We start from the raw sequence: 26,325 nt of genomic DNA, 5'->3' as shown, positions 1-26,325 counted from the left end.
ACTAACAGGATCTACCACCACGACCGTAACCCAGCACAACCTGCTACACTAACAGGATCTACCACCGCGACCGTAACCCAGCACAACCTGCTACACTAACAGGATCTACCACCGCGACCGTAACCCAGCACAACCGGCTGCGATCGTAACCCAGCACAACCTGCTATGCTAACGGGCTCTGCCACCACGACCGTAATCCAGCACAACCTGCTACACTAACAGGGTCTACCACCGCGACCGTAACCCAGCACAACCTGCCGCGTCCGTAACCCAGCACAACCTGCTACACTAACAGGGTCTACCACCGCGACTGTAACCCAGCACAACCTGCCGCGACCACAACCCAGCACAACCTGTCCCGACCGTAACCCAGCACAACCTGCCGCGATCGTAACCCAGCACAACCTGCCGCGTCCATAACCCAGCACAACCTGCCGCGATCGTAACCCAGCACAACCTGCCGCGACCGTAACCCAGCACAACCTGCCGCGATCGTAACCCAGCACAACCTTCCGTGATCGTAACCCAGCACAACCTGCCGCGATCGTAACCCAGCACAACCTGCCGCGACCGTAACACAGCACAACCTGCCGCGATCGTAACCCAGCACAACCTTCCGTGATCGTAACCCAGCACAACCTGCCGCGATCGTAACCCAGCACAACCTTCCGTGATCGTAACTCAGCACAACCTGCCGCGACCGTAACCCAGCACAACCTGCCGTGATCGTAACCCAGCACAACCTGCTACGCTAACAGGCTCAGCCACCATGACCGTAACAACACCATGCGCAAATACACACCGCGCCATTTGTAGAAATACAGACCACGCAATTGCAATATGCTGATTCATTCATTACCCTGTCCTCCATCAGCCACAGTGGTGACAAAAAAATGAGCAGGTGTGAAAGAAAGGAAATGCCAGAGCATCGGTGCTGTGAATGCGCTTCATTAACACGACAGTGCTTTAGTTAACCGTGCGGGATAATCACCCACTCATCGTCTCCCAGTGAAATCTAAAAAAACACAGGGAGTATTTCTGCTTTCAGAAGTTTATTAAATATACCAGCTTTCAGAATCACAACAGGGAAGTGCATGGTTTAATGAAGTTCAAGTTCAACCCTGACACAACATCACTAATTACAGATCCTACTACCTGTATTTGAACAAAAACAGAAAAATGATAAAGTTTGAAATGTTCACAGGTCTGATTCATCTGCATCGCAAATTTTCAGAAACCTAGATCAACAAACTTACTTACTTAACTTACTTGTATCTGAGCTTATTTTCATGAGAAACTGGACACAGTTCAAATATATAAGGGCTGTTGTATATATTTGTTTTTCATTTTAACTTAAAAAAAAACATGATACAATATATCTACAGTTCCGCGCACTCAGTCTGTTGCACTTTATATTCAACGTTTTAAAAATCCTGAGAAAACCCCTTTACCCGGAATATTCTGCTTGCTGCGCTGCTAGCCCCTGCGCTGCTAAACACAAACTTCATACTGCGCAGATTTGCATCAGAACCATCGACGTAACCATGAGCAATCTGCGCAAACATGACAGCGCTGCCATCCAACACGAACAATCTGCGCAAACATGACAGCGTAGCCATCCAACACGAACAATCTGCGCAAACATGACAGCGCTGCCATCCAACATGAACAATCTGCGCAAACATGACAGTGCTGCCATCCAACACGAACAATCTGCGCAAACATGACAGCGTTGCCATCCAACATGAACAATCTGCGCAAACATGACAGCGTTGCCATCCAACACGAACAATCTGCGCAAACATGACAGCGTTGCCATCCAACACGAACAATCTGCGCAAACATGACAGCGTTGCCATCCAACACGAACAATCTGCGCAAACATGACAGCGTTGCCATCCAACACGAACAATCTGCGCAAACATGACAGCGTTGCCATCCAACACGAACAATCTGCGCAAACATGACAGCGCTGCCATCCAACACGAACAATCTGCGCAAACATGACAGTGCTGCCATCCAACACGAACAATCTGCGCAAACATGACAGCGTTGCCATCCAACACGAACAATCTGCGCAAACATGACGGCGTTGCCATCCAACATTCATTTTAACAGTCATAAAAACAACTGTACAAATATTCTGGCAGTCAAAGCCACTGTATCCAGCATCCACACTGATATATCTATAATCTCAAAAATAAATAAATAAATTAATAAATATTGCTAGACAAAAGACATTTTCTTAATTTTTGTTAGGGAACTTAATTAGGTTCATTATGATCATTTTATAATCATTTTATTACATAGAACTACAGCTATTCATCAATAAAAACATATCCCAAGGATGAAGCAGTTTTGAGGACACTTTCATTCTCAAAGCCCTTCCTCCATTCGCGCTTTCTCACTCATTTATTCTGGCCAATCAGAATTCAAATCCGAATCACAGATGGAATGTGTGACCTATGGGGTGCTGGGCCACGGTTTGACTGAGGAAACAGACGTCGAGCAAAAGGCCCGCCACACGGCATCTCCGCTAGCGCTGTTATTTTAGGAAAGTCTCAGCGAGCGTGAACATCAGCTACAGAGAGACACCGGCTCAAAAAGCCATCGACAGAGAAACTGAGCACCCCTCTGCTTCTTCGAGAGCAACACTGCGCAGATGTGAAGCATAACAGCCTGTACACTTTACAATTAGACCAGTATCCTCCTCTTAATTTGTGCTATCAACACTCAATCAAGCTTATCTCTCTTATCTTGCTCTCCGGGATCCAGCCAGTATATCTCTGCTGTATGAAATAACCCACCCTGGACTAGAAGACTCGGGCAGAAGCTGTTCTGATATAGCAGAGGACAGTCGAAATAACATCAGAGGAACACCACTCATATTCTGACTGTTATTGTGACTCATTATCACGAGAGGGCAGAGATGTTATTTTTGCGGGTCCTCTTGCCCCATACTGACATCCCTAAGCTCACCCAATCCCCCAGACAGGGGCTTGTCGGACACTTGGTGGCGCTGTGGTCCTCCCTACTGGGAAGCCCCCAGTTTAAAAAATATTTGCATATATGTGGCTGTCTTATCAACTGCTGGATGCACGGATGCAAAACCTTGTGCATATCTTACAAGGACGCTCAGAAATAAGATCTGATAAATTCAGATCTTTAACTAAAACGTAATGGCCAAATAATTTTGGATCAATTGCCGATAACATTGAATCGCAAAAAAATTATTATTAGCCTTTGACACCTTTTTTTACATCCCTTTCTGAGTGGATCCAATCTGTCTTTTCATGCACTGGAATGAATACAGTTTTGTACACATAATCCTTGGACAGCCCTTGATCAAAATCTTAATTAGAAATCTGAAGATAAACCAATATAGCTGCTTCAGCTAATCCGCAGTCAACGGTTCACAAGCTAATTAATTTTCAGCTACAGGAAATGTCTGTCACGAACCTTTTTATATGTTCTTGCTAGATCAAACTTCATTTTTGTTTACTTGTTGAAGAAAACATGCAAATAAACATTCAACCACTTTAAAACAAGAACATACGACGAACACACAACCGTGTTCCTTCCTTCTCCATTCCTACGTGTGAGCGAAGGAATGGAGAGTTCCTGTTCAGCATGGCAGATAATACCTGTGAGTTTAATCTGTCAGTTTTCAGTCTGATAAATAAGTAATGTATAACGATGCAAGAAAACACAAGCTTTCAGTCTGCAGAACAGCATGTGCTAAACTGCATCTGATAAGTTCTGTCCCAGAGTGGAACTCCCTCTCCAGTATTACGAGCCTGTCATAGGACACATGCACGGCAGGAGGTGCCTACCCCCCCCCCCCCCCCAGGGCAGAAAATACAGAGAAAACAGAAGCAAATATGGACTGATTTTGGGTTGGGGGGGGGGGGGTAGGGCTCAATCCCACACATGTCAGTCCTCCATCCGAAGACTGAACCTTTCAGCCCAGAAGGGGGTTAATTTGTTTCGGGAGACCCCCGCCTTTGTGGGCCGGATGCATGCGAGTCTGTAAACCTGCTTTGATCGCAGCTCCTAAAATGCTTGGGCCGAATGGGGCCAAGAAGCGTTTATGCCATCCTGGAGCAGACCGTAACGAGACCTGCGTTAGCAACCCCCCCGCCCACCCCCACCCTCGCCCACCCCACTCTGAACTCTGAACAGTTCACAGACCTTTTGGCTGTCTGTTTGTGTCCTCACTGTCTGAGGTCAGCGGGGGACACTCCACACACAGCTCTCCTCTCAGGGGCAATTTAGGAAAAATAAATAAAACAAAAAAAAACAACAGAAAAACATAAGGACTGTTATAAAGGCGACAGTAGAACCAATTAACCCATATTTACATCCATGTGGCCTCGCTAACCATCGAACACCAGGTCACCTGACCTCTCTGTTGTAACATATGGCATGTGGTGAACCCTGAACCCTGAACCCCGAATCTCTTCACGAGCATGCATGCAAAAAGCTAAATGGCGAAGGGATGCTCCTTTCCCCGAACTTCCTGCTAATTTGATGTGTGTGCCTCACACACTACACACCCAGAAAAGCCCAATCACAACCTGAATATTAAAAACGCTTCAAAAACAACACTTGTGAACAACAAAACAACCATACTCATAAAATGTCAAATATAGGTACCAATAAACCTTACCCCCTATAAAATATGCCACAGATGGCATGCTGCCGGTAAAGAATAGTATTAGTACTGTAGCAGTAGGTGATAGTACATCTGCCAAAAAGTTCAAGCTAACATGAAACAAGACAAACTTCAGCCCGACGCAAAAATGGATCCAACTCATTGCAAAACCACGGCACAAATCAAACCCCATTTGGCTAGTTACACTGCAGTTAGCAAAAGGTCTACCCAGGGCAATTTATTAGCTTTGAGTTACCAAACCATTACATTACACCACCAACACAAAAACTTTGGTTATTTTCTCTGTGAGTATTTAATTCAGGGGATCATGAAATTTAAATATACAATATCAAATATAAAACACACAATATGTGTTCTTTCCTTTCTTTTTAATGAGTCCTCCAGTCAGAAACGCATCAGTCAGATAACAGATGAAGCGTAGTCAGGTTCTGCAGCTCCCCGCGGGGCCTGAAATCCCAGCATGCACCACTGCCTGCATGTACGCAGCCTTCAATCCAGCTCACATTCTTAAACTTTACAAAACTTTTTTTTTTCTTCCTTTCTTCCCATTGCTCCCCTCTAAAAAAAAAAAAAAAAAAGAATACTCCCCTCATCAAAATGCTTTTCGGGCCACTACAAAAGTTTCCATCTCAAGCGCAGCGCTGGTAGCACCTGTATGGGGCATGTGTCTAATGGCCTGCTCCAGCGAGGGGCTGTGCGGGCCGCAGTCATTTGGAAGACCCCCCGCCGGCAGAGCCAGGCTCCCGGGCCGGCCAATCAGCAGAGGGCCGCTCCGGCTAGCGTGTGGGAACACATTCAGGGCCTTATAGCTTCATTGTTACAGCCTTTCTCTTCCCTCGCTTTTTTCACTAACTGCATTCTTGACTCCTGAGACACAACCCGGAGAGTGAGCGAGAGAGAGGGAGAGAGAGGGAGAGAAGAGAGGGAGAGAATGAGAGAGAGAGAGAGGGAGGCAGAGAATGAGAGAGAGGAGAGAGGGAGGGGGGAGGGAATGAGAGAGAGGAGAGAGGAGAGAGAGAGGAGAGAATGAGAAAGAGAGAGGGAGGGAGGAGAATGAGAGAGGAGAGAGGGAGGGAGGGAATGAGAGAGAGAGGAGAGAGGGAGGATGAGAGAATGAGAGAGAGAGAGAGAGGGAGAGGAGAGAGAGGGAATGAGAGAGAGAGAGGGAGGCAGAGAATGAGAGAGAGAAGAGAGGGAGGGAGGGAGGGAATGAGAGAGACAGAGGAGAGAGAGGGAATGAGAGAGAGAGAGAGGGAGGCAGAGAATGAGAGAGGAGAGAGGGAGGGTGGGAGGAATGAGAGAGAGGGAGAGTGGGAGGGAATGAGAGAGACAGAGAGAGAGGGAGGGAATGAGAGAGAGGAGAGAGAGAGGGAGGGAATGAGAGAGTCAGAGAGAGAGAGGGAGGGAATGAGAGAGAGGAGAGAGAGGGAATGAGAGAGTCAGAGAGCGAGAGAGGGAGGGAATGAAGGAGAGAGAGGGAGTGAGAGAGTCAGAGAGAGAGGAGGGAATGAGAGAGAGGAGAGAGAGGGAATGAGAGAGTCAGAGAGCGAGAGAGGGAGGGAATGAGAGAGAGGAGAGAGAGGGAATGAGAGAGTCAGAGAGAGAGAGAGAGAGAGCATGAGAGATGTGAATTTCAGTTTTGCGGTTGAGTGGGATGAAGAAATGGGGCCAGATTGGGTTTTGGGGGGGGGTTCCCTGTACTCTCGCACAGAGGTCAGAGGTGACGCTCCTGCCGTTGTGAGAAAGTGGCAGTTCGGGGCGGTTTATCCAACAATCGCTTCTCTTTGGAGACGCTCAAAGGCTTGGCCCTGCAACAACTTTGTAGTTGTGCTTGACGAGTTCAAGACAAAACAAAAGCTGAAATATGGTCCCCCTTTCTCCGCTCTCCTTGGGGCTGCTTCTCCCTCCACTGGCTTGCAGCCCCCATCCTTTGGAGTGGTCAGTGGACCCCCCCCGCTCCCCAGGCCTTTGTGTGATGGGCCCTTTGACGCGGAGTTCGGGCCCTCCACCCCCCCCCCCCCAGCCCACAGATTCAGGTGGAGTCCCACTATGGGCATTTTTTTGCCTTTGGTAGCACATCATTGTCAGAGATAAGCTGGCTATTTCCACACAGACAGGTAGAGAGCCTGCAGTGCTAAACTTCATCCCATATGCAGTCAGAACAGTTAGCCATGCAAGCCCTGCTTACACAGAGAGGAATTACAATACACAGGTGCATCAGCATTTCAAATTTTAACTGCTTCATTCTCCAATAACCTGATTAGGTGTTGCAGATTACACCCAGCATTATTATGTCCAGTCTTCTTTATGAAAGCTTACCCTGAAATTTAGTTGCTTCCACATGTGTAGTAACATCTAGTAGTAATATATCTATACATCGGAACACTTCATAATACATTGACAATTATACTACTACTTTTAGATATAGTAACATATTACACTTCTGTGAAATATGTTTATCATTATATTTTCCACATATTTGTAATATATTGCTATACTCTCCATTTCCATAAGGGTCTGTGGGGAGCTTGCAGAATTGGACTGTCCTGTTCATTTCCTGTACTCATACAATTGCTCAGAACGAGCCAGCAAGCAGCCAATGGGGATCACCATGACTCAAATGGAACACATGCACAACAGGACATAGCCAATATCAAGTATTATGTCATAGGATGGACATCAAACAAAATTACACATATGCGCTCTAAATGTGGTTGATGGCACTTCAGGGTAATCAATTGTAATTTTAAAGGTAAAACAAAAATGGCAGTACCAGATTTATTTCCTTCCCCCATGAAAAAGGAAGTAAACTCAAGTCTGAAGAGATTTAAGTGATGATAATTCATAGACATTAAAAAGGAAATAAGAAAGAACAGTGACAGTTTTGGATTTAACGACCTCATTAACTAAACCGTCTGATAATTATAGATATAGATATTGTAGATATAGACGTAGTGTGTGTGTGTGTGTGTGTGTGTGAGAGTGAGTGTGTATGTGTGTGAGAGAGAGAGTATGTGTATATGTGTGTGACAGAGTGCGTGTGTGTGTGAGAAACTGTGTGTGTGTGTGAGAGAAAGAGAGAGACAGAGAGAGTGTGAGTGTGTATGTCTGTGTGCATGTGTGAGAGAGCGACAGAGTGTGTGTGTGTGCCAGAAAGAGAGAAAGAGTGTGTGTATGTGTTTGTGTGTGAGAAAGTGTTTGTGTGAGTGTGGGGGGGGAGTGGGGGGCACTTTTTGCTAGCTGATAATGATGAATAGGACTCAAACAGGAGAGAAGCTGAGTTTAGACAGGAGGATGCTGGCCCTTATATTTTGGGTTGAGATGGAATAGCTAGGGGGCAGTCTTGCTGCACATGTAAGTTTTTGGTGTTTCAGGGTCCACATCGGTTGCGAACGTGTGCGTAAATGTATGCTGATTTAGCTGAAACACATTAAAATCCTAACCACGGTTCCGAAACATACATCTTATTTCATAATTTAAAATGTCTGAAATAATGAATGTAACACAACAGTGTTTGCACTGCCATTTTATAGATTCCTTAATGCCTGTTGTGATGCTGCTTGTATTCCAAAGCTGGGGGTATAAAATTCCGCATCACTGCAACTAAAATATTACTCTATATTTACAGAGAAAGCTGAAACCAACTCAAGCACATATGACAAAAAATAATGAATAATCCTAGACAGGTGGCTGCATGGATTCGCATGGGTGCCACTTTAACAATTTAACAAAAGTGAGAAGAGAGCAGAATTTCTTTCAGCAACTTTTAAAAACAAAACATGTTCTTCTGTATTTTTTATTCAGTCATTCAGTTTACCACAGTAATGCATACCATTCACCTTCATTTACAGAAACCAGGGCGGAGAGTAAATATATCACTGAATTTATTTCCTGACACAATTAGCTGTGTACTCGGGAAACCATAAACTAGAATATGTGACTTTTTTATACAATTGTTTTTTTAATACGGGAAATAATGTAATGAAACCAAAATATGCATTGAACTTTCTCTAAAAAATAAGTTATAATTACATTACAAGCAGAACACAGAAAACATTGAGTAAGGTCTTCACTGTATGATCAGGAATCTTTTGGATACATATTGATATGCATATTGAAGGCCACTACAAAATTCAATTAATTCTGCACTTCACAATCTATTTACTGGTCATTTTACAGTACAGAGTTCAGTACATAGAATTCATGTCTGTTTAAGAAGAAGGACTATCCATTACATAAGCTATTTTTTCCTAATTCACTGGACAGGTTTATAGTACGTTTATGAGAGACGTCTCAAAAATAGTTTCACTCAGACACAGTAGTTGAAGTACAAGAGAGGAAAATATGCAGGACAGTTTAATATTCAGGAAAAAACTTTTCCAGGAAAAATTACTTTTCACTTCACTATTATCTCCAGTGAGACCACTTTCAATTTCTATTCAAACCATGTACCTTTCATATTGTAGTTTGAATAAAATCATTTCAAAGAGGTTAGCAAAAAAAAAAAACATGGTCCAGAGCAATTATTACTTTTAATAATCGCAGAAATCAAAACAGTGGTTTGGGTATACAGAGTTAAAGAACCACAACAGCGGTGGTGAGGTTTGGGTATCCAGAGTTAAAGAACCACAACAGCGGTGGTGAGGTTTGGGTATCCAGAGTTAAAGAACCACAACAGCGGTGGCGAGAAACAGGATTGTGCGAGTTCTGTTTACTCCTGGAACGAAACGACGTGTGATTCCTGAACCTCTCCGATGCACACAGCAGCGGAACAAAACCGCCCCAGAGATAATGGCGGACGAAAGTATGTAAATTAGGCCCCATTAGCAGCAATCAGGAGCCCCGAGAGCTCAGGGCCCAGGGCTCGGGGGTGACGGACAGGCTGGCCGAGGCCCGCCCCCGCACACAAAGGCCCCGCTCAGGGAAGGGGCGGGCCCGCGGGGAACAGACCCCCAATCAGAAACAATCTGGGTCACTCGCGGCGTTCTGCATGGCCACTGGCCCTTTGATACGGGCTGGGGAATGGGAAGTGGGGAGAAGCCCCGTCTGTCCTAAAGGGGGGTGTGTCTGTGTGTCTGTCCTAAAGGTGGGTGTGTCTGTCCTTAAGGGGAGTGTGTCTGTGTGTCTGTCCTAAAGGTGGGTGTGTCTGTGTGTCTGTCCTAAAGGGGGGGGGTGTCTGTGTGTCTGTCCTAAAGGGGGGGGTGTCTGTGTGTCTGTCCTAAAGGGGGGTGTGGCTGTCCTAAAGGGGGTGTGTCGTGTGTCTGTCCTAAAGGTGGGTGTGTCTGTCCTTAAGGGAGTGTGTCTGTGTGTCTGTCCTAAAGGGGGGTGTGTCTGTGTGTCTGTCCTAAAGGGGAGTGTGTCTGTGTGTCTGTCCTAAAGGGGGGTGTGTCTGTGTGTCTGTCCTAAAGGGGAGTGTGTCTGTCCTTAAGGGGAGTGTGTCTGTGTGTCTGTCCTAAAGGGGAGTGTGTCTGTGTGTCTGTCCTAAAGGGGGGTGTGTCTGTGTGTCTGTCCTAAAGGGGGGGGTGTCTGTGTGTCTGTCCTAAAGGGGGGTGTGGCTGTCCTAAAGGGGGGTGTGTCTGTCCTAAAGGGGGTGTGGCTGTCCTAAAGGGGAGTGTGTCTGTGTGTCTGTCCTAAAGGGGGATGTGGCTGTCCTAAAGGGGAGTGTGTCTGTGTGTCTGTCCTAAAGGGGAGTGTGTCTGTGTGTCTGTCCTAAAGGGGGGTGTGTCTGTGTGTCTGTCCTAAAGGGGAGTGTGTCTGTCCTAAAGGGGAGTGTGTCTGTCCTAGAGGGGGGTGTGTCTGTCCTAAAGGGGAGTGCAGGTGGGAAGCAGCGGACCGTGTGACCCAAACACTCCAACCTGAAAGGCAACCAGAGGAAAGAGAGAGGTGTGTGAAAGTGAAGGGTCTGGGCACAGTGCTGAGGCCTATCACCTGCGCTGCGGATCTGCAGGGGCAGGGAATGGGCTCAGGCCTAGCAGCACAGGCACACGATACCCCAGTAATACAGGCCTGAGATGGAGCTCGCTAGAAAAACAGCCAGGCCCAGATTTACTTTCGCCCACTCATTTTTTTCCTCTGTGCTTCCAATGCTGGGCGAGACTGGTGCCAGGGCAATAAATCCCCAACACCTGAGCGCCTCAACGCAGACGTTACTATAGGCTAACCAGATGTTCAGCTCCCTGTTCTGAACACTGGAAGTGCAGTCTCTCTTCCACTGATTCTGAAACATTCCGACGCGACACATCCGTCTACTGAAAACCACAACATGGTTTCAGAGGGAGTTTGGAGCCGCCGCAAACCACCAGGCTCCTGTTACTAACCAGGGCACTCTGTTACTAACCAGTGCACTCTGTTACTACCCAGTGCACTCTGTTACTAACCAGGGCACTCTGTTACTAACCAGTGCACTCTGTTACTACCCAGGGCACTCTGTTGCTAACCAAGGAACTCCATTACTAACCAGGGCACTCTGTTACTAACCAGGGCACCCTGTTACTAACCAGGGCACTCTGTTACTAACCAGGGCACTCTGTTACTAACCAGGGCACTCTGTTACTAACCAGAGCGCTCTGTTACTAACCAGGGCCCTCTGTTACTAACCAGGGCCCCCTGTTACTAACCAGGGAACTCTGTTACTAACCAGGGCCCTCTGTTACTAACCAGGGCACACTGTTACTAACCAGGGAGCTCTGTTACTAACCAGGGAACTCTGTTACTAACCAGGGCACTCTGTTACTAACCAGGGAACTCTGTTACTAACCAGGGCACTCTGTTACTAACCAGGGCCCTCTGTTACTAACCAGGGAGCTCTGTTACTAACCAGGGCACTCTGTTACTAACCAGGGAGCTCTGTTATTAACCAGGGCACTCTGTTACTAACCAGGGAACTCTGTTACTAACCAGGGCCCTCTGTTACTAACCAGGGCCCTCTGTTACTAACCAGGGCCCCCTGTTACTAACCAGGGCACTCTGTTACTAACCAGGCTCCTGTTACTAACCAGGTCACACTGTTACTAATCAGGGAGCTCTGTTACTAACCAGGAAGCTCCTGTTACTAACCAGGGCTCCTGTTACTAACCAGGGAGCTCTGTTACTAACCAGGGCACTCTGTTACTAACCAGGGAGCTCTGTTACTAACCAGGGCACTCTGTTACTAACCAGGGTGCTCTGTTACTCACCAGGGCCCTCTGTTACTAACCAGGGCCCCCTGTTACTAACCAGGGCACTCTGTTACTAACCAGGCTCCTGTTACTAACCAGGTCACACTGTTACTAATCAGGGAGCTCTGTTACTAACCAGGATGCTCCTGTTACTAACCAGGGCTCCTGTTACTAACCAGGGAGCTCTGTTACTAACCAGGGCACTCTGTTACTAACCAGGGTGCTCTGTTACTAACCAGGGCACTCTGTTACTAACCAGGGTGCTCTGTTACTCACCAGGGCACACTGTTACTAACCAGTGCACTCAGTTACTAACCAGGCTCCTGTTACTAACCAGGGCCCTCTGTTACTAACCAGGGCTCCTGTTACTAACCAGGGCTCCTGTTACTAACCAGGGCCCTCTGTTACTAAACAGGGTGCTCCTGTTACTAACCAGGGCCCCCTGTTACTAACCAGGGCACTCTGTTACTAACCAGGGCCCTCTGTTACTAACCAGGGCACTCTGTTACTAACCAGGGCACTCTGTTACTAACCAGGGCACACTGTTACTAACCAGGGCACACTGTTACTAACCAGGGCACCCTGTTACTAACCAGGATGCTCCTGTCCTCCAGAAAAACAAGGGGGAAGGAAGGCTGCAGGAGTGGACCAACTGGTTGGCCTACAGTAGCTTCTGTGGTGTTAAGAAGCGACTGAATGTGGGTGTTTGGTCTATAGCAGAGTTTGTGGGATGAAGCAGTGTCTGAACGCGAGCATTCTCCCTGAATGTGAGCATCTCCCTGAACGCGGGCATTCTCCCTGAACCCGTGTGTCTCCCTGAACACGGGTGTTTTCCCTGAAAGCGAGCATTCTCCCTGAACACCAGTGTCTCCCTGAACACGAGCGTCTCCCTGAACACGAGCATTCTCTCTGAACACGAGCGTCTCCCTGAACACGAGCATTCTCCCTGAACACGAGCATTCTCTCTGAACCCGTGCGTCTCCCTGAACGTGGGTGTTTTCCCTAAACGCGGGTGTTTTCCCTGAACGCGGGTGTTTTCCCTAAATGCGAGTGTTTTCCTGCTCTGGGACCACTGGCTGCAGCTGTGTGTCTCTCAGTCCGCTCTTCTTTAGATACCTCAAGCGTGAAGCTGGAACAAATACATTTGCAACACAAGGGGCTCCCTTTCTCCTACCCACAGCTTCTCCAAATTAAAACATGCATTGTGTAATCACCCCCCACCCCACCCCACCCCACCCTCCTTACCCCCCCGCCCCATGGACTGACCTTCTCGTTTTCCTCTGGGACCCAACGGCAAAGCGTTCAGCGTGCGTATTACTTCTGCCCTCAACACGCACACCTAAAACCTGATACGTGTGACCCCCCACCCCTACACAATTGTTCTATTGGGGGGGGGGGGGCTCTAATTTTTCCACACTGCACCTTAATGAAAAAACTCAGGTTCCAGCTTTCCTTTATTGATTTATGACAAAGACAATGTTTCAGGAAGTGTGTTTCTGACAGATGGCGAAGTGAAAGCTATGGTATATTATCTGAAAATCCCTGAAACGGAGCTACTGAAAGCTTTCAACGTGAAAACTGGTATCTGGATCAATCGAAGCAAAAAGTTGACTAGGAACCAACCAATACGCTCATCATATTAAAAGCTTCACACATAAAATGACATATTTATTTACAAACTGAAATATCATCAGAGCAGTCATATGTTCTTTTCAAAAACACAGGCTTACTACTCGAGGAACCACATACAAGTGCTACACATGCAGTATGACCTAAAAGCTTTTAAGCAACAGCAGTTAGAACAATTCTCACTGTTGACTTTGACCCATATCATCTTTTAAATTAATTATCATACATATGAGAAATGAAGCTGAAGAATTGTGGAGCATTTTTGTCAAGGTCTGTAACAGCTATAGCAGATAATTTCAGTTTTTTACAGAAAATTACGGGAAAAAATTCTGCCAGCGAATTCACCCACATTTAAAGCAGTTTTACCAGTCACGCCAGTGAGGTCGCAGGTTATTACATGTTTAACACCTTGGTTGTAGAACACAAATGTAAATGTTGTCCCGCAGAGGGTGTTTGGAATTCAGGAGAGCGGGAACCGCACCACAAACCTGACACAGCAATGAATAAACGCTGCCAAAAAATGGGGAAACCCTGTTTGGGATTGTTATTTAAACAGCCCAAGACGGACAGAGGCAAAAGCATGATGCCGAATGCTACTCCCTTCCTCCTTCCATCTGGCCGCTGCGCCCGAGCGGTGATTTGTATAAATGCGATGGGTTTATAGGTTAGTTGACACCTTCATCCCTGGGAATTTTAATTAACTTCTCCCGTCGTCAATATGTTAAAAGGAGCCGTTCCATTATCTCGAGTCAGCAGTCTGCTTCACGACCTGCTATTTCAGCCATCAAATTGGGAGAATTAATGACGTGGATAATCGTCTCTTATTCTGAAATTTAAATTCTTGGCTGAGGAGACAGGGGCACCGGGGCTTAATAAATCGGCTGGGAGGCCCCCGAGCCGGGTCTGGTCAGGCAGCGGTAACTGATTGTCCCGCTCCGGCAAGACGGCAGCACGACTGACAAGACCGGGCAAGACGGCCTTTGACGTTTGGGTCTAGTTTGTTTACATTTACACCGCGGCTTTAAAGCGAAGGGAACAAAAGTAGCTGTCTCGAGTAGGCTACTGAAGGAGGCAGAGCACGGGCTTGCCGGGCTGCCTTACGCGCCTGTGCGCCATTAAATGTGTGGGTGTGTACACGGGCGAGCAATCAAAGCGGCTACAAACGTAACCCCGCTTCGCCATGATATCCGGCCACTATTTTTTTCCCTTTCTCTTTTATGAGGCCATTTCGTTAGGCAAAAATGCATCGGCCATATGCATGCTTCAGCTACACGGAGCTACTAGTCTGGACTGAAGAACCCGCTTGTCAGAGGAAACCTTGCTGCGCAAATATCGGTGAGCTAAGAACTCAAACGGGCTAGCGCAAATCCACTTATTTTAGCGGGTGTTGTCTGTGTTCACAACAGCATACAAGGAGTATTCTGTTTGAGGGTTCCCATGGGGGTTTAGGGTGTTCGGAGGCCACCGGCGAAATCTAAAGGAAAACACCGCGTGACCCAAATTCATGGTCACTGGAGAATTTCAAGCGTTTTCTTTTTCTTCCGAATCACGAAAAGGTTAAAGCCGTGTGGGCGATGCAATAAATCAGGAGTAATCCGCACGCTTTTATTCCGCGAGGGCACAGAAATCTGCTTCCTAAGCATTTAGGGCACGGATCACATTCTCTGCCATCTGCATTTCAGAGGTGTCGACTGACTTCAAAGCAAACCGCGGCAATAAATTGAAGACTCTTTAGAGAAGGCCTGGCCACCTGCGCCGATGTTCGCTGTCCTTTGCTATTTCCTCTACGTTCAGTTTCTTACGAATCTGACACTGAATTTATTTGGAGTTAAACTTTAAAACCAAAGAATAATCTATGCATACAGAGAACGTTTTATATTTTTCAAACTTCTGAGCAGAAAACAAACAGAGCACTGACTGAATAATTACCTCAGTAAATACTTAGAGGAATATGACGTTGTTACCTTTGTGATGGACTTATGGCTACAGACCAAACCCTGTCAAACGTCTGGATTGTGTGCAAGCATTCGCCAAGTTGGCTTGGGGAAAGGCTCCACACCTGATGAGGAAAGACAGGGAGATGAAATGACTTCCTGACATACTTAAGGAATACATGGAACTGGTGCAGTCCATCACAGGTGCACCATTGGAAACGTATGAGCCACAACTGGAATTAAGTTACAAGTTAACAAATCATACTGCTTTCAAGCAAGTGTAAATTTTTACAAATGGCTTTGAAAGAAGCCCCTTAACGCTGGAAAGGAACATTGCAATAGCCCGATTAATTTTTGGAAACACAAAATAAGGCCCTTAAAAGTAAAGATAAAATGCATTATCCCTCAAGGGAAGTTTGTCTTGGACAAGGAATGCTGCTACATTATGTAAAATAACATAAAAACGCATGCCCTAACCTGCACATAACCTACACGACATCATACAGGATGCACATCATCACCCTCACAGAACCAAAGACCACAGGTATAAAAGGGTGAGGGTGTAACTGACACAGTGTGAAATTAGCATGCTGAACAATACCTTATTAGTAATGTCTGTAATGGCTGAATTAATGCTTTAAACACACTGTATCTGTATGCTTCCAGCCACTGACTAAATGTTTGTATTCAGTCATATGTGGGATATGACAATGTTAAAAAAAGCACTCACATGCATGGCTGTAATTATTAAAATGTAATTCATATCCAGCTGAAAATGTAACAGCTTAGAGCAAATAATACCCTCCATTAGGCAAACACTGTTCAAAATGACAGATGAGAAAAAGCAAGAATTACCTACAAAAACCATATTCAAATGACTTAAAATTGCAACGATGAATTTTAATCGGCTAAAATGTTTCATCATTCATTTTGCTATCCTGATTTACACTCACAGATAGGAATGCACAGAGCAATGTGGCGGTGTGATACTTTAGCTACTAGCTGAATGCCAGAGCGTGGCAGAGTCAGAGCATAGCAGAGCATGGCAGAGTGTGGCAGAGTTGGAGCATGGCAGTGCGTGGCAGAGTCAGCATAGCAGAGTCAGAGCATGGCAGAGTCAGAGCATAGCATAGTGTGGCAGAGTCAGAGCGTGGCAGAGCATGGCAGAGTCAGAGCGTGGCAGAGCATGGCAGAGTCCAAGCGTGGCAGAGTCAGTGCGTGGCAGAGCATGGCAGAGTCAGAGCATGGCAGAGTCAGTGCGTGGCAGAGCATGGCAGAGTCAGAGCATGGCAGAGTCAGTGCGTGGCAGAGCATGGCAGAGTCAGTGCATGGCAGAGTGTGGCAGAGTCAGAGCGTGGCAGAGTCAGAGCATGGCAGAGTCAGTGCGTGGCAGAGCATGGCAGAGTCAGAGCATGGCAGAGTGTGGCAGAGTCAGAGCGTGGCAGAGTGTGGCAGAGTCAGAGCGTGGCAGAGCATGGCAGATCCAGAGCGTGGCAGAGTCAGAGCGTGGCAGAGCGTGGCAGAGTCAGTGCATGGCAGAGTCAGAGCATGGCAGAGTGTGGCAGAGTCAGAGCATGGCAGAGTGTGGCAGAGTCAGAGCATGGCAGAGCCAGTGTGTGGCAGAGTCAGAGCGTGGCAGAGTGTGGCAGAGTCAGAGCGTGGCAGAGTGTGGCAGAGTCAGAGCGTGGCAGAACATGGCAGAGTCAGTGCATGGCAGAGTCAGAGCGTGGCAGAGTCAGAGCATGGCAGATCCAGCGCGTGGCAGAGTCAGAGCATGGCAGAGGCAGATCCGTTACGTCAGGATCTGAGCTGGTGCCATGCCCCCCCACCGGGAGCAATGCCGTCTGCTGTGACCAGTCTTTACTGAAGCTTGCTCTGTTTGATCAGCTCAGGGAGCGTGCTGATCAAATACCCTTCACACAGATTTACTTCGTTAAGTAGCATTTTACTCAGTGGAGCCCTAACGTGAATCATGGAAAAATACACCATTCTCTCTTTTTGCAAGCAAGTATATTTATATAATAATAGAGCATAAAAAGGAGTGTATTTGATGCTTGATGGCCGAGCTTGCTGAGAATTAATATTCGCACAAAGGTGTTGTGGAAAAACCGGGCCACATCTGTCCCGTGTCCTTTATTAACTGATGTCTACGGGGGTGGAGGGGGTGGAGCACAGGGCGGGAGGGGCCAGCTTGTGCAGGCAGGTGATTTGACAGGGTGGGAGACCCTATGCCTGACCCCTCATAGATACTGAATATATAATGACACATTGAAAATATACTGATAAAATCTTTCATAACAATGTTTTTTTTTCTTTTCTTTTTTAAACGGACATATGTGAAGCGTTCAAATATTAAGAATATATTTTATTTCAATATATTTACAGTAAATTCCAACCTGCAAGCAAGTGGGCAACACTGGACTCACCAAGGATAAGCTTGCCCAGGCCTGCCCACTGAGCCACCTGCTGACCTTTCCATGACCCACACAGATAAACCACAGACCTACCTTCAGCTGACAAGCACAAAGTGAAAAATGAATAATAAATCCAGTATTCAATTTTTTCTAAAAGTACTGCCGCAAAGAATACGTGAACATCAAAAAAAAAAAAAACTACGTTCAATGGCTGGTTTAATTATTGGATGGGCGGAACTGTTGTCTAAGGCGCTCAGATATGTCGGCGGAATACGTTTATACACGAGCGCACAAGCGGCTTCCTCCGTCTTACCCGAGCGGTTCTGTCCCTGGAGCCGCTGACGATGACCCCGCCTTTACTGTCCATGCAGTTCACTTCCTGCTTATGACCACAGCACTCCGTCCAGAAAGAATTCCTCCTGTGATGGATAATTATCTTACCATCCCTAAAGGGAAAGAAAGGAAAGAATGATTATCATAGCACCCTAACCGGAAAGGCACAATCTAAGCCATTCCACCTTAATATTGTTAACATTGCCAGAAAGCTGCCAGTTCCAATCCCAGGTGCAACACTACTGTTAGTTTCAATTCCTTCAGCAGTTAAAATACACAACAACAAGTATTCAATCAACATGTGTACTTAACTTTGACTTACAACTCAGTTTGGAGAGATAGTTTAAATAATTACAGAACTCACGAAACTGTAAATAAAAAGCGTCTGGCTTTTAATTTTTAGCCAAAGTTAAGGACAACGGTCAACTGAAACCCAGCTAATGTACCAAATGTGTAATGTACAGTAGGGAGTTATGTAAAACAGATAATACACAGTTGGAGGGGCATTACACAGGCACTACTCAGAATGCAGGATGGAAATGGTGCAAAAGCTCTGCTACACTATAGGACCAAAAGTACCTGGACACCGCTTGGTCTGGGGCAGTTTTTCATAGTTTGGCTTAGGCCCCTTAGTTCGACTGAAGGCAAATTTTAATGCTAGAGCATACTACAATCACATTCTAGGGCTATTCAGTGCTTCCCCAACAGTTTGAGGAAGGCCCGTTCCTTTATCGGCATGACGACGCCCCCGGGAACTGAACAAGGTCAATATAGAAATGGTATTGTTGAGATCAGTGTGGAAGAACTTGACTGGCCTGCACAGAGCCCTGACCTCAACCGCATCAAACACCTTTGGGATCAACTGGAAAGCTGACTGTGAGCCAGGCCCAATCGCCCAATCGGTGCACGACCTCACTAATGCTCTTGACTGAATGGAAGCAAATCCTAGCAGCAATTCTCCGACATCTAGCATAAAGCCTTCCCAGAAGAGTGGAGGTTGTTATAGCAGCGAAGGGTGGACCGACTCCATATTAATGCCAATAATTTTGGATGAGGTGTTGGATATCAGGTGTCCGCACACTTTTGATCATGTAGTGTACCATAAAACCATCCCAGTGTCCTTTGAGGGGTAACACACTTTGTTGATGAACTCCTGAGCAGTTTGCCAACCCAAGCAGAGACGCCGACAGCCCGGTTCGACTTTGTTTAGACATTGTTTGGGTTTCAATCGCTTGACAAAATCTTGGGATTAAGCAAAAAAAAAAAAAAAGCAAAAAATGTCCTCAAACGCATAGTTGATGGGGAACCTGGTCTGAAGAAAGGGAATTCTCACTTAAACCCAGCAGGGAAAGGCAGCTATTGAGAGATGTTACCCTCCGGCGCTGATGAGGTGGGTGTCCGTCAGGACGAATCTGCACACGTCCTGGCTGTGGCCGGTGCGGAGGAGCGCAGACCTGCGCCTGGGGCCCCCCCCGCCCCCCCGCAGGTAGTGCACCCCGATGTCAGCCGCCTGGGACAGATACAGCACGTCCCCGTCCAGCTGCATCCATGGCAACAAGCTGGGCGGGAACACAATCACACAATGGGAATTACTGGAGCCCTGGGTGTTCTGTCCTCTCGGTATGACTTCAATCTCCCCGCGATGACACACAGACTGGAACGACCGGAGGAACAATACAGCCATGGCTTCTGAAGTGAAAAAAGTAATGATCCAACCAAACGATAAAATAAAAATAAATTAATAAATCTAGTGCGATACTACGAAAACAGGCTCTTTTGACACAGTTAACATTTTTTTTAACATCAGGTATTTTCAGCCAACTGAAATCAAGCTACTGATTATTTAAAAAGGGGGAAATACCTTGTAGGTCATGGTACTTTTATCTTTTTCTTTTTTTGTTCAGATCAATTTCAAATGCAAATTATTTTGTGTGAGAAATCAACAAAAACTAACAAGAAGAAAAACACCCAGCTGAAATGACTCTGATGTTAAGAACTAAGACATTAGCTCAAATCCAAGTAGCCTATACATTTCCAAGTATAAACAAATTAGCAAATTAATTTCTAATTTGGACTTCACTGACATAGACTGTGGTTTTAAAAATCTCCCTCTCTCTCAGACCAAGCTATACATTTCTAAAATATGGTGAAATTGCTTCTTTGAAATATTGACTCGGCTTAGACTGTGCTGGTTTACTGAGTCGTGTTCGATCCAAAAGGGAAAGAAAAAACTCTCTCTCACTCTTCAATAGATACCTCTGGTTTTCCAGTTTTTCTTACTTCTAAAGTAACATTTTATTGTAGTCTCGCTGATTTAAAGCAATAGGCATTTTATTATGAAATAAATAGCCAGCAACAGTCTTTAGAGGCATATGCCCTCTGTGAGCACTAATGTGACTAATTTATACTGTGTGGCACAGTATGCGTTTCTCTCTTCCCTAGGGCGGAAAGCACGGTGGAGACTGGTGCTGAATGGCGTGTCATGTGATCTGTGACGAAACGATCGCTTCCTGAGCCTGCCTGCCCTGCAGAGCCTCTCCGGATTAAGAACAGGTGCACTCCGGTACAGCGCTCACTGCTCACCGGACCAGCCCACCGCCCACACACTATTTCCTCTCTCCTGTGTGATCACCCCAGTGGCTTGACCCCGGTCACAATACTCGTATTGTACGTCCACGTCATTTAGAATATGCATATGTTTTATGATGAGTATTATATATGAAACAGTTTCACGTCTTCCGTGTTGAGTAAATAACTTTGCCAGCGATGGAAACTGGGCAGAACTGCAGGGCAGAAGAGACGAGATCTTGTTCTCATTCAGTGATTTCACTGTTGATGCATCCATCGTTCTGACAGTTTTATTAAGTAAACTGAAGGAACTCAACGCTGCGCAGAAATAGCCTACATATTTTAACCGCTCCACTGTTTGGGCTATAAAACGCGATGCAGAAATGCAGAACTGTGTTGTGCTAGCGTTAAAAGATCTGCGTTTGTCGCTGCTCCACTGCCTTTAGTGTCCTGCCTGGGACTGTTCCACAAACTGCAGTCGCACACCGATGCAAGCTTTTCCCTCCTTCCTTCCAAGAACTCAGGTACAAAAATACTGGCGCCCAGACCCCTGAATGCACAAGGTGCTTGTGAGCCGCAGTGATTCCCAGCTTCAGCCTTGTTGGGGGACGGTTTTGAGAAGCAGCGGAGCTGGAATCTGAACTCACTTTGTCTTCCACTTCAGCAGGACCTCCTTCCGGCACTGGCCGTCGCGCCAGTGCTGCGAGAACTTCACCCTGTCCTTCAGCGCCAGCTGCGGGTAGCTGAAATCGACCAATCACAGAGCAGGAACCGTCACTCAGCCCCGGGAGACACAGCACAACGTGCTCATTACCAAATCTGACCGGGAATACAATATCAGGGCATTCTGGGAAGAAATTAATAATATCTATCAATATGCAGTACCTGAAAAGACAGTGATTTCTGCCTACATATATTTTCCAAAAAAATAAATATGAACTCATGACCAAACGGATTTACCATCAAATGACTTTAAATGGCCTTAATGGCTTTATAATGGCCAGTGCGTTTTCTCATTTGTCTCACAGCTGCCTGCAGGGTACTGTATGCACAGGGCGGGGGAAAACAGATTGTGGATTTAATCCCACTGGGAGCTGTGGTCAACCATACTTGTCAACGCTGACATGAAGTGAATTTACAGTGAAGCGACAAACCAAAAACCTCAAAGCAGTGCTTATTTCAATTAATGCTCATTTTCATTCATGCTTATTTTCATTAATGTAGGAAAGCTACAGAAGTGTCACGGTGGATGAGAACTAGGCTGACACTCTCAGAACCACAGTGATTAAAGTGACTCCACAGTGGAAATCCGTAGTGACTGAAAGTGGGCTGGATTCAGTGCCCTGGAATGGGTCATACTGGACTGCAGCATTGAAGCAAATCATAGCCTCATTATATACAGGATGGCTGAGATAGACAGATGTACTGTAGTGTGGTTCACTGGTCCAGCTGTGGTAGAGCAGCTGTAGAGAAACCACACAACCAGAGGTTAGCATCCTCCACCACATCCCAAACAAAAGCGTGGTCTTACATCAGTGTGCTAGGGGATAAGTGGCTCAATAAACAGGATTTAAACAAGACTGGAGGTGAAAAATTAGCCAAGATTTTATCTGTACCAAGTTCAATGAGTAACAATGCAAGCATTGAAATGTAGGCTTATGTTGCAGCCTAACTGTACATGGGCCATAACAAATAAAACAAATAGATTTCAGTTCGTAAGTAAATATCAGATCAATACTGATATTCAAACATTGATATTCACATTCAAACAACCACAAACATAACACAACATTCATTTGCACAATATCATACAGCATACGGACTGCTTTAAGACCATCCCACACCCTTCTCCCTTACGGGCATAATCCCGCTAACCCTGGAGAGGCCCCGCCCACAGCGCTGCTCCTGTAGAGCGGAGGCTCTTTCCCAGAGGGCCTTGCAACACAAACACAACTGCAAAGGGCAGTAAATATGGTCCCAACAGAGTCGGCAAGTTCAGGAAGTGCAGACTCTACTGACACCTTGTCAACTGCCCTACTGTACAATAAACTGAAGTAAGTTATGAGAACAAGATAAAACTACCCTAATGACCATTAAACTGCATTATACACACAACAGCCAATAAGAGCCACGGGCTCTGGCCTCGTCACAGCAGTGCTGGAGCCAGGCACAGAACTTAAGCAGGCTGACCCAGGCAGTCAGTAATGTTTTATACAGGCGTGAACACTGTTCCCTCTTTTTACAAGAGAAATGTAACAAGCTGGCCCCGGCAAGAGCTGATTCCTGGGGCAAAGGCTTAAACTGTCTCCTTGGAAACTGAGGAAAGTCGAGATGCTGTGTGGTGCTATGTGGAATTGTGCTTTAGAATCAAGGTTTGGGGGAAATGTCCTTGTGGGCGTCATCTATGGAGATATATTTGCAGTAGAAGTCACAAATCTGTAGAGTGGATTTAGAAATCTATAAATGGTTTCATAAATCTGTAGAATAGATTCACAAATCTGTAAATTAATGTGAGAAAGCATGCAAGAACAGTTACAAACCTGTACAACTGCAAAGACAACTCAGTAATTACAACCTCTCAAATCAGCCTCTTGCAAATTTGGCAGTGAACCTTGAGCAAAAGATTTGCAACCGGGCTAATGCTGATGCTTTAGTGGGGAGGGTCAATGCCTGTATTTCCAACCAATCAGACAAGGGGAAGTACTGCCATTACTTTACTTTTAAAGCCATACTATGCTGGATTTTTAGCCATCCCTGTGATCCTGTGTTTGCAATCAAAGAAGTCTCTTCCTCCGTCTTCTATGGAATGCCATTTAAGTCAATATTAAATAAATAAATACATAAATAAATAAATATGCCTATGAAATAAATAAATATGGCTATGAAATACATCCTGAAATAAATGAGTCAATAAATATATGAATACATGTAAATATAAATATATAAATTAGTCTATATCGTTCAATAAATAAATAAATAGGTTTTATTTCAAAATGACTACTTTTATTTCATAATTCCACATTTATATTTATTTCAGGGGACTTCTATTTCCTAATGCCACATTTATTTCCAAGCTCTTTTTATTTCCATCTGTTATATTCAAATGAATGGGCGTGGTTATCTCACAAATTCAGACCAAAGCAGCAGCATCAAATAATACCAACAAGACTTGTTAGCATTAGCTGTAGCAATAATTCGGAATCTAGAACAGCATGTTCCATTTAAATCAGCGTTGATTTAGGAATCGAGCTAACATTTACGACAGAATTAGTAAGAATTGACGTTAGCTAGCTGTGCACATGCACATTTGCTAGCCTACTGTAAGAACAGTTTGCCAGCTACCCAGCTTGTTGGCTGGCAATGGGCTTTACACCGAGCATAGGCTGTATATTTCAATTAAAAACTTGTGGAATCTCCAAGTTCAGTTGAATGGGATACAAATAAAAATAAGTGAGTACATTCTGAACTCACTGGCTCGAAAATATTCCATGTCGACTGATATCACATTAGTTAAGCTTTATTTTTTTCGGTCTTAACAACAATTTTACCATACATTTATGAAAAAATGGATAAATAATACCAAGTCATTATATCAAAAATAAACCAAAATCAAAACATAATATTCTTTGCCTGAAAAAAAAAATGTGTAGGCTGAAGCCTGAGTTGTTTTGTGCCATACCCCTAATACAAGCATTACACTTTGCCCAAAATAGCAGTTTAACAAAACAAAAAAAAAAACTGAAATAAAGCAACACATCAGCATAAAACAGAAACAGATAAACAAACATTTACAGATCATAAGTTCCATTCATTTTTCATTGATGGTCACACCATATTTATGTATTTTTCTAATGTGGCCTAATGCTTTTAAACATTTTCTTACATTTACACATATTACTACATTATTTTACTTCATTATTACAACTATTCCATAATTTAACCCATTTAACTGTCACACTTCTATTTTTCACATTTGTCCTTACCCTCTTTTTCAAAGATATTATTTCCCCTTAATGGATACCTGCTCTCCCTCATTAAAAACAACCCTTAGATACAGTCAGGAAGTTAGCTAGCTGACTACCCTGCCAAATTTCAGCAAACTATTATCACATTCACTATTAATAACTTATGGTAGAAGCAAAGAGGACGATGTAGTTTGGGAAAATAGATGGAAAAAAACATCAGAAAAAAACGCTCAAAACGGTTCTTATGATTGGCCACACAGTCGCCGTACGTCTGCCATCCCTCCCCCAACGCTCTGATTGCACAGAGTTGAAAACAAGTGCACAAATCCATCTATTCACCAAATGATACGCAGGGTAGCATTTGAGAGGTGGCAATGGCAAATTTGAGAAGCAGTAATTACTGAGTTTTCTTTGCTGTAGTGGTACAAGTTTGAAACTGTTCCTATTTGTATTCTCACATTAATTTACAGATTTGTGACTCTTGCTAGAAAAATACCTCCATAGTCATCGGTCATGTTATTGGTTTTGCGTGCGCTAAAGGTCTCAGGATATCAAGCCCTAACTGCATGTAATCTGAAGAATCCCACCGCTCTTGTGTAGTATTTATATTGCGGACCATCCAAGAGCTTAAAGAATAGCTCAAGAATATGTCATGTTTTAAGTATATAAGCGTAATGTCTTAAAATGAGAAAACCAGACCAACGCAACCGTATGCACAATAAGTAACCTACTCACTTTTAAAAATGATTATTGACGTGCCATTCGCTTCAGTAAGTACGCATTTACGTAATCACGTAAAATTGCATTGCGTAATGCGTAGTACGACGGCCATTGCTGCAGAACATTCAGCTGAAAAGCATGACAAAAATATGTTATCTTACATATCCGTTCCTTCTCTTGTGAGTCCACTGTTGATGCATTTTCTGGCTATCCTTCTCCAGACAACATCACGGTTAGTGAAGTAGTGAAATTTCTTGCAAGATTGAGAAAACCGGCAGAGAGATTTGCAATCCAAATAGGAAAGGATGAGATACAGCATGTCTTCTGGTAACTGAAATATAAACATCTTGACTTCCTTTTAATATTTTTACTTTTCTCGTTTTCGTTGTTGTCCTATATTTATTTCGGGTATGTCTACGGATGACTAAATTGTAATGCTGTCTCACTGTATTACGCCGCAATTTATAATTCTCCATGTTTTGTCACGTCTAGAGACATGCAGGAAGCCATTCCAGAATCAACCGAGGATCACGTGATATGTGTTCGTCAATCAAATTGAACCTCCCGATGCAAGCGCAAGAGTTCCATTCTTGTATAGCAGGCTGACCTGGGTCAAATACAAATACGTATACGTATTTGAAAATGTACTTAAATACATATTTGAAGTATTTTCAAATACATTTACACATTAAATACTTTGTATTTGATTTATTTAAATAATTTTCATGGGAAACCAAATTCTTTCCCAAATAGTATTTAGAGCCTTTTTAAAAATACATATAAATACAAAAATAATTTAAAAATATTTAAAAATATTTCTGTGATAGACAACAGAAATGAGCCAGCAACAATGTAGGCTTCATATTGAAGGGGGTATCCCAGAGCTCTTTGTGAGTGGCCCTCAATGTGATGTCAGCGAGTTATAATACT

At 44.8% G+C, this 26,325-nt stretch overlaps 1 protein-coding gene and 2 long non-coding RNA genes across 3 annotated transcripts in view; 2 read left to right on the top strand and 1 right to left on the bottom strand.

Moving 5' to 3' along the window:
• The window catches only part of fbxw4 (F-box and WD repeat domain containing 4), a 50,288-nt gene extending 24,343 nt beyond the window's left edge, over positions 1-25,945 (bottom strand). The window contains exons 1-5 of the mRNA XM_064317358.1: positions 25,557-25,945; positions 21,358-21,453; positions 19,516-19,701; positions 18,123-18,255; positions 15,426-15,520 (exon numbers count right to left, since the gene is read on the bottom strand). Of these exons, the coding sequence (XP_064173428.1) occupies positions 15,426-15,520; positions 18,123-18,255; positions 19,516-19,701; positions 21,358-21,453; positions 25,557-25,741 (695 nt within the window). The 5' untranslated portion in view covers positions 25,742-25,945. The remainder of the gene's footprint in view (positions 1-15,425; positions 15,521-18,122; positions 18,256-19,515; positions 19,702-21,357; positions 21,454-25,556) is intronic.
• Positions 14,308-17,968, top strand: LOC135244794 (uncharacterized). Its single transcript, XR_010327059.1, has 2 exons — positions 14,308-14,796; positions 17,781-17,968. It is a non-coding gene; the product is annotated as an uncharacterized LOC135244794 (long non-coding RNA).
• Positions 25,582-26,150, top strand: LOC135244793 (uncharacterized). The gene is made up of 2 exons (XR_010327058.1): positions 25,582-25,722; positions 25,888-26,150. It is a non-coding gene; the product is annotated as an uncharacterized LOC135244793 (long non-coding RNA).
• Positions 26,151-26,325: the final 175 nt, after the last annotated feature.

Source organism: Anguilla rostrata, chromosome 18 (assembly GCF_018555375.3).
Source record: "Anguilla rostrata isolate EN2019 chromosome 18, ASM1855537v3, whole genome shotgun sequence".
Taxonomy (NCBI): Eukaryota; Metazoa; Chordata; class Actinopteri; order Anguilliformes; family Anguillidae; genus Anguilla; species Anguilla rostrata.
Note: the sequence above shows the minus strand (reverse complement) of the source record. Positions and strands in the feature narration are given on the sequence as shown.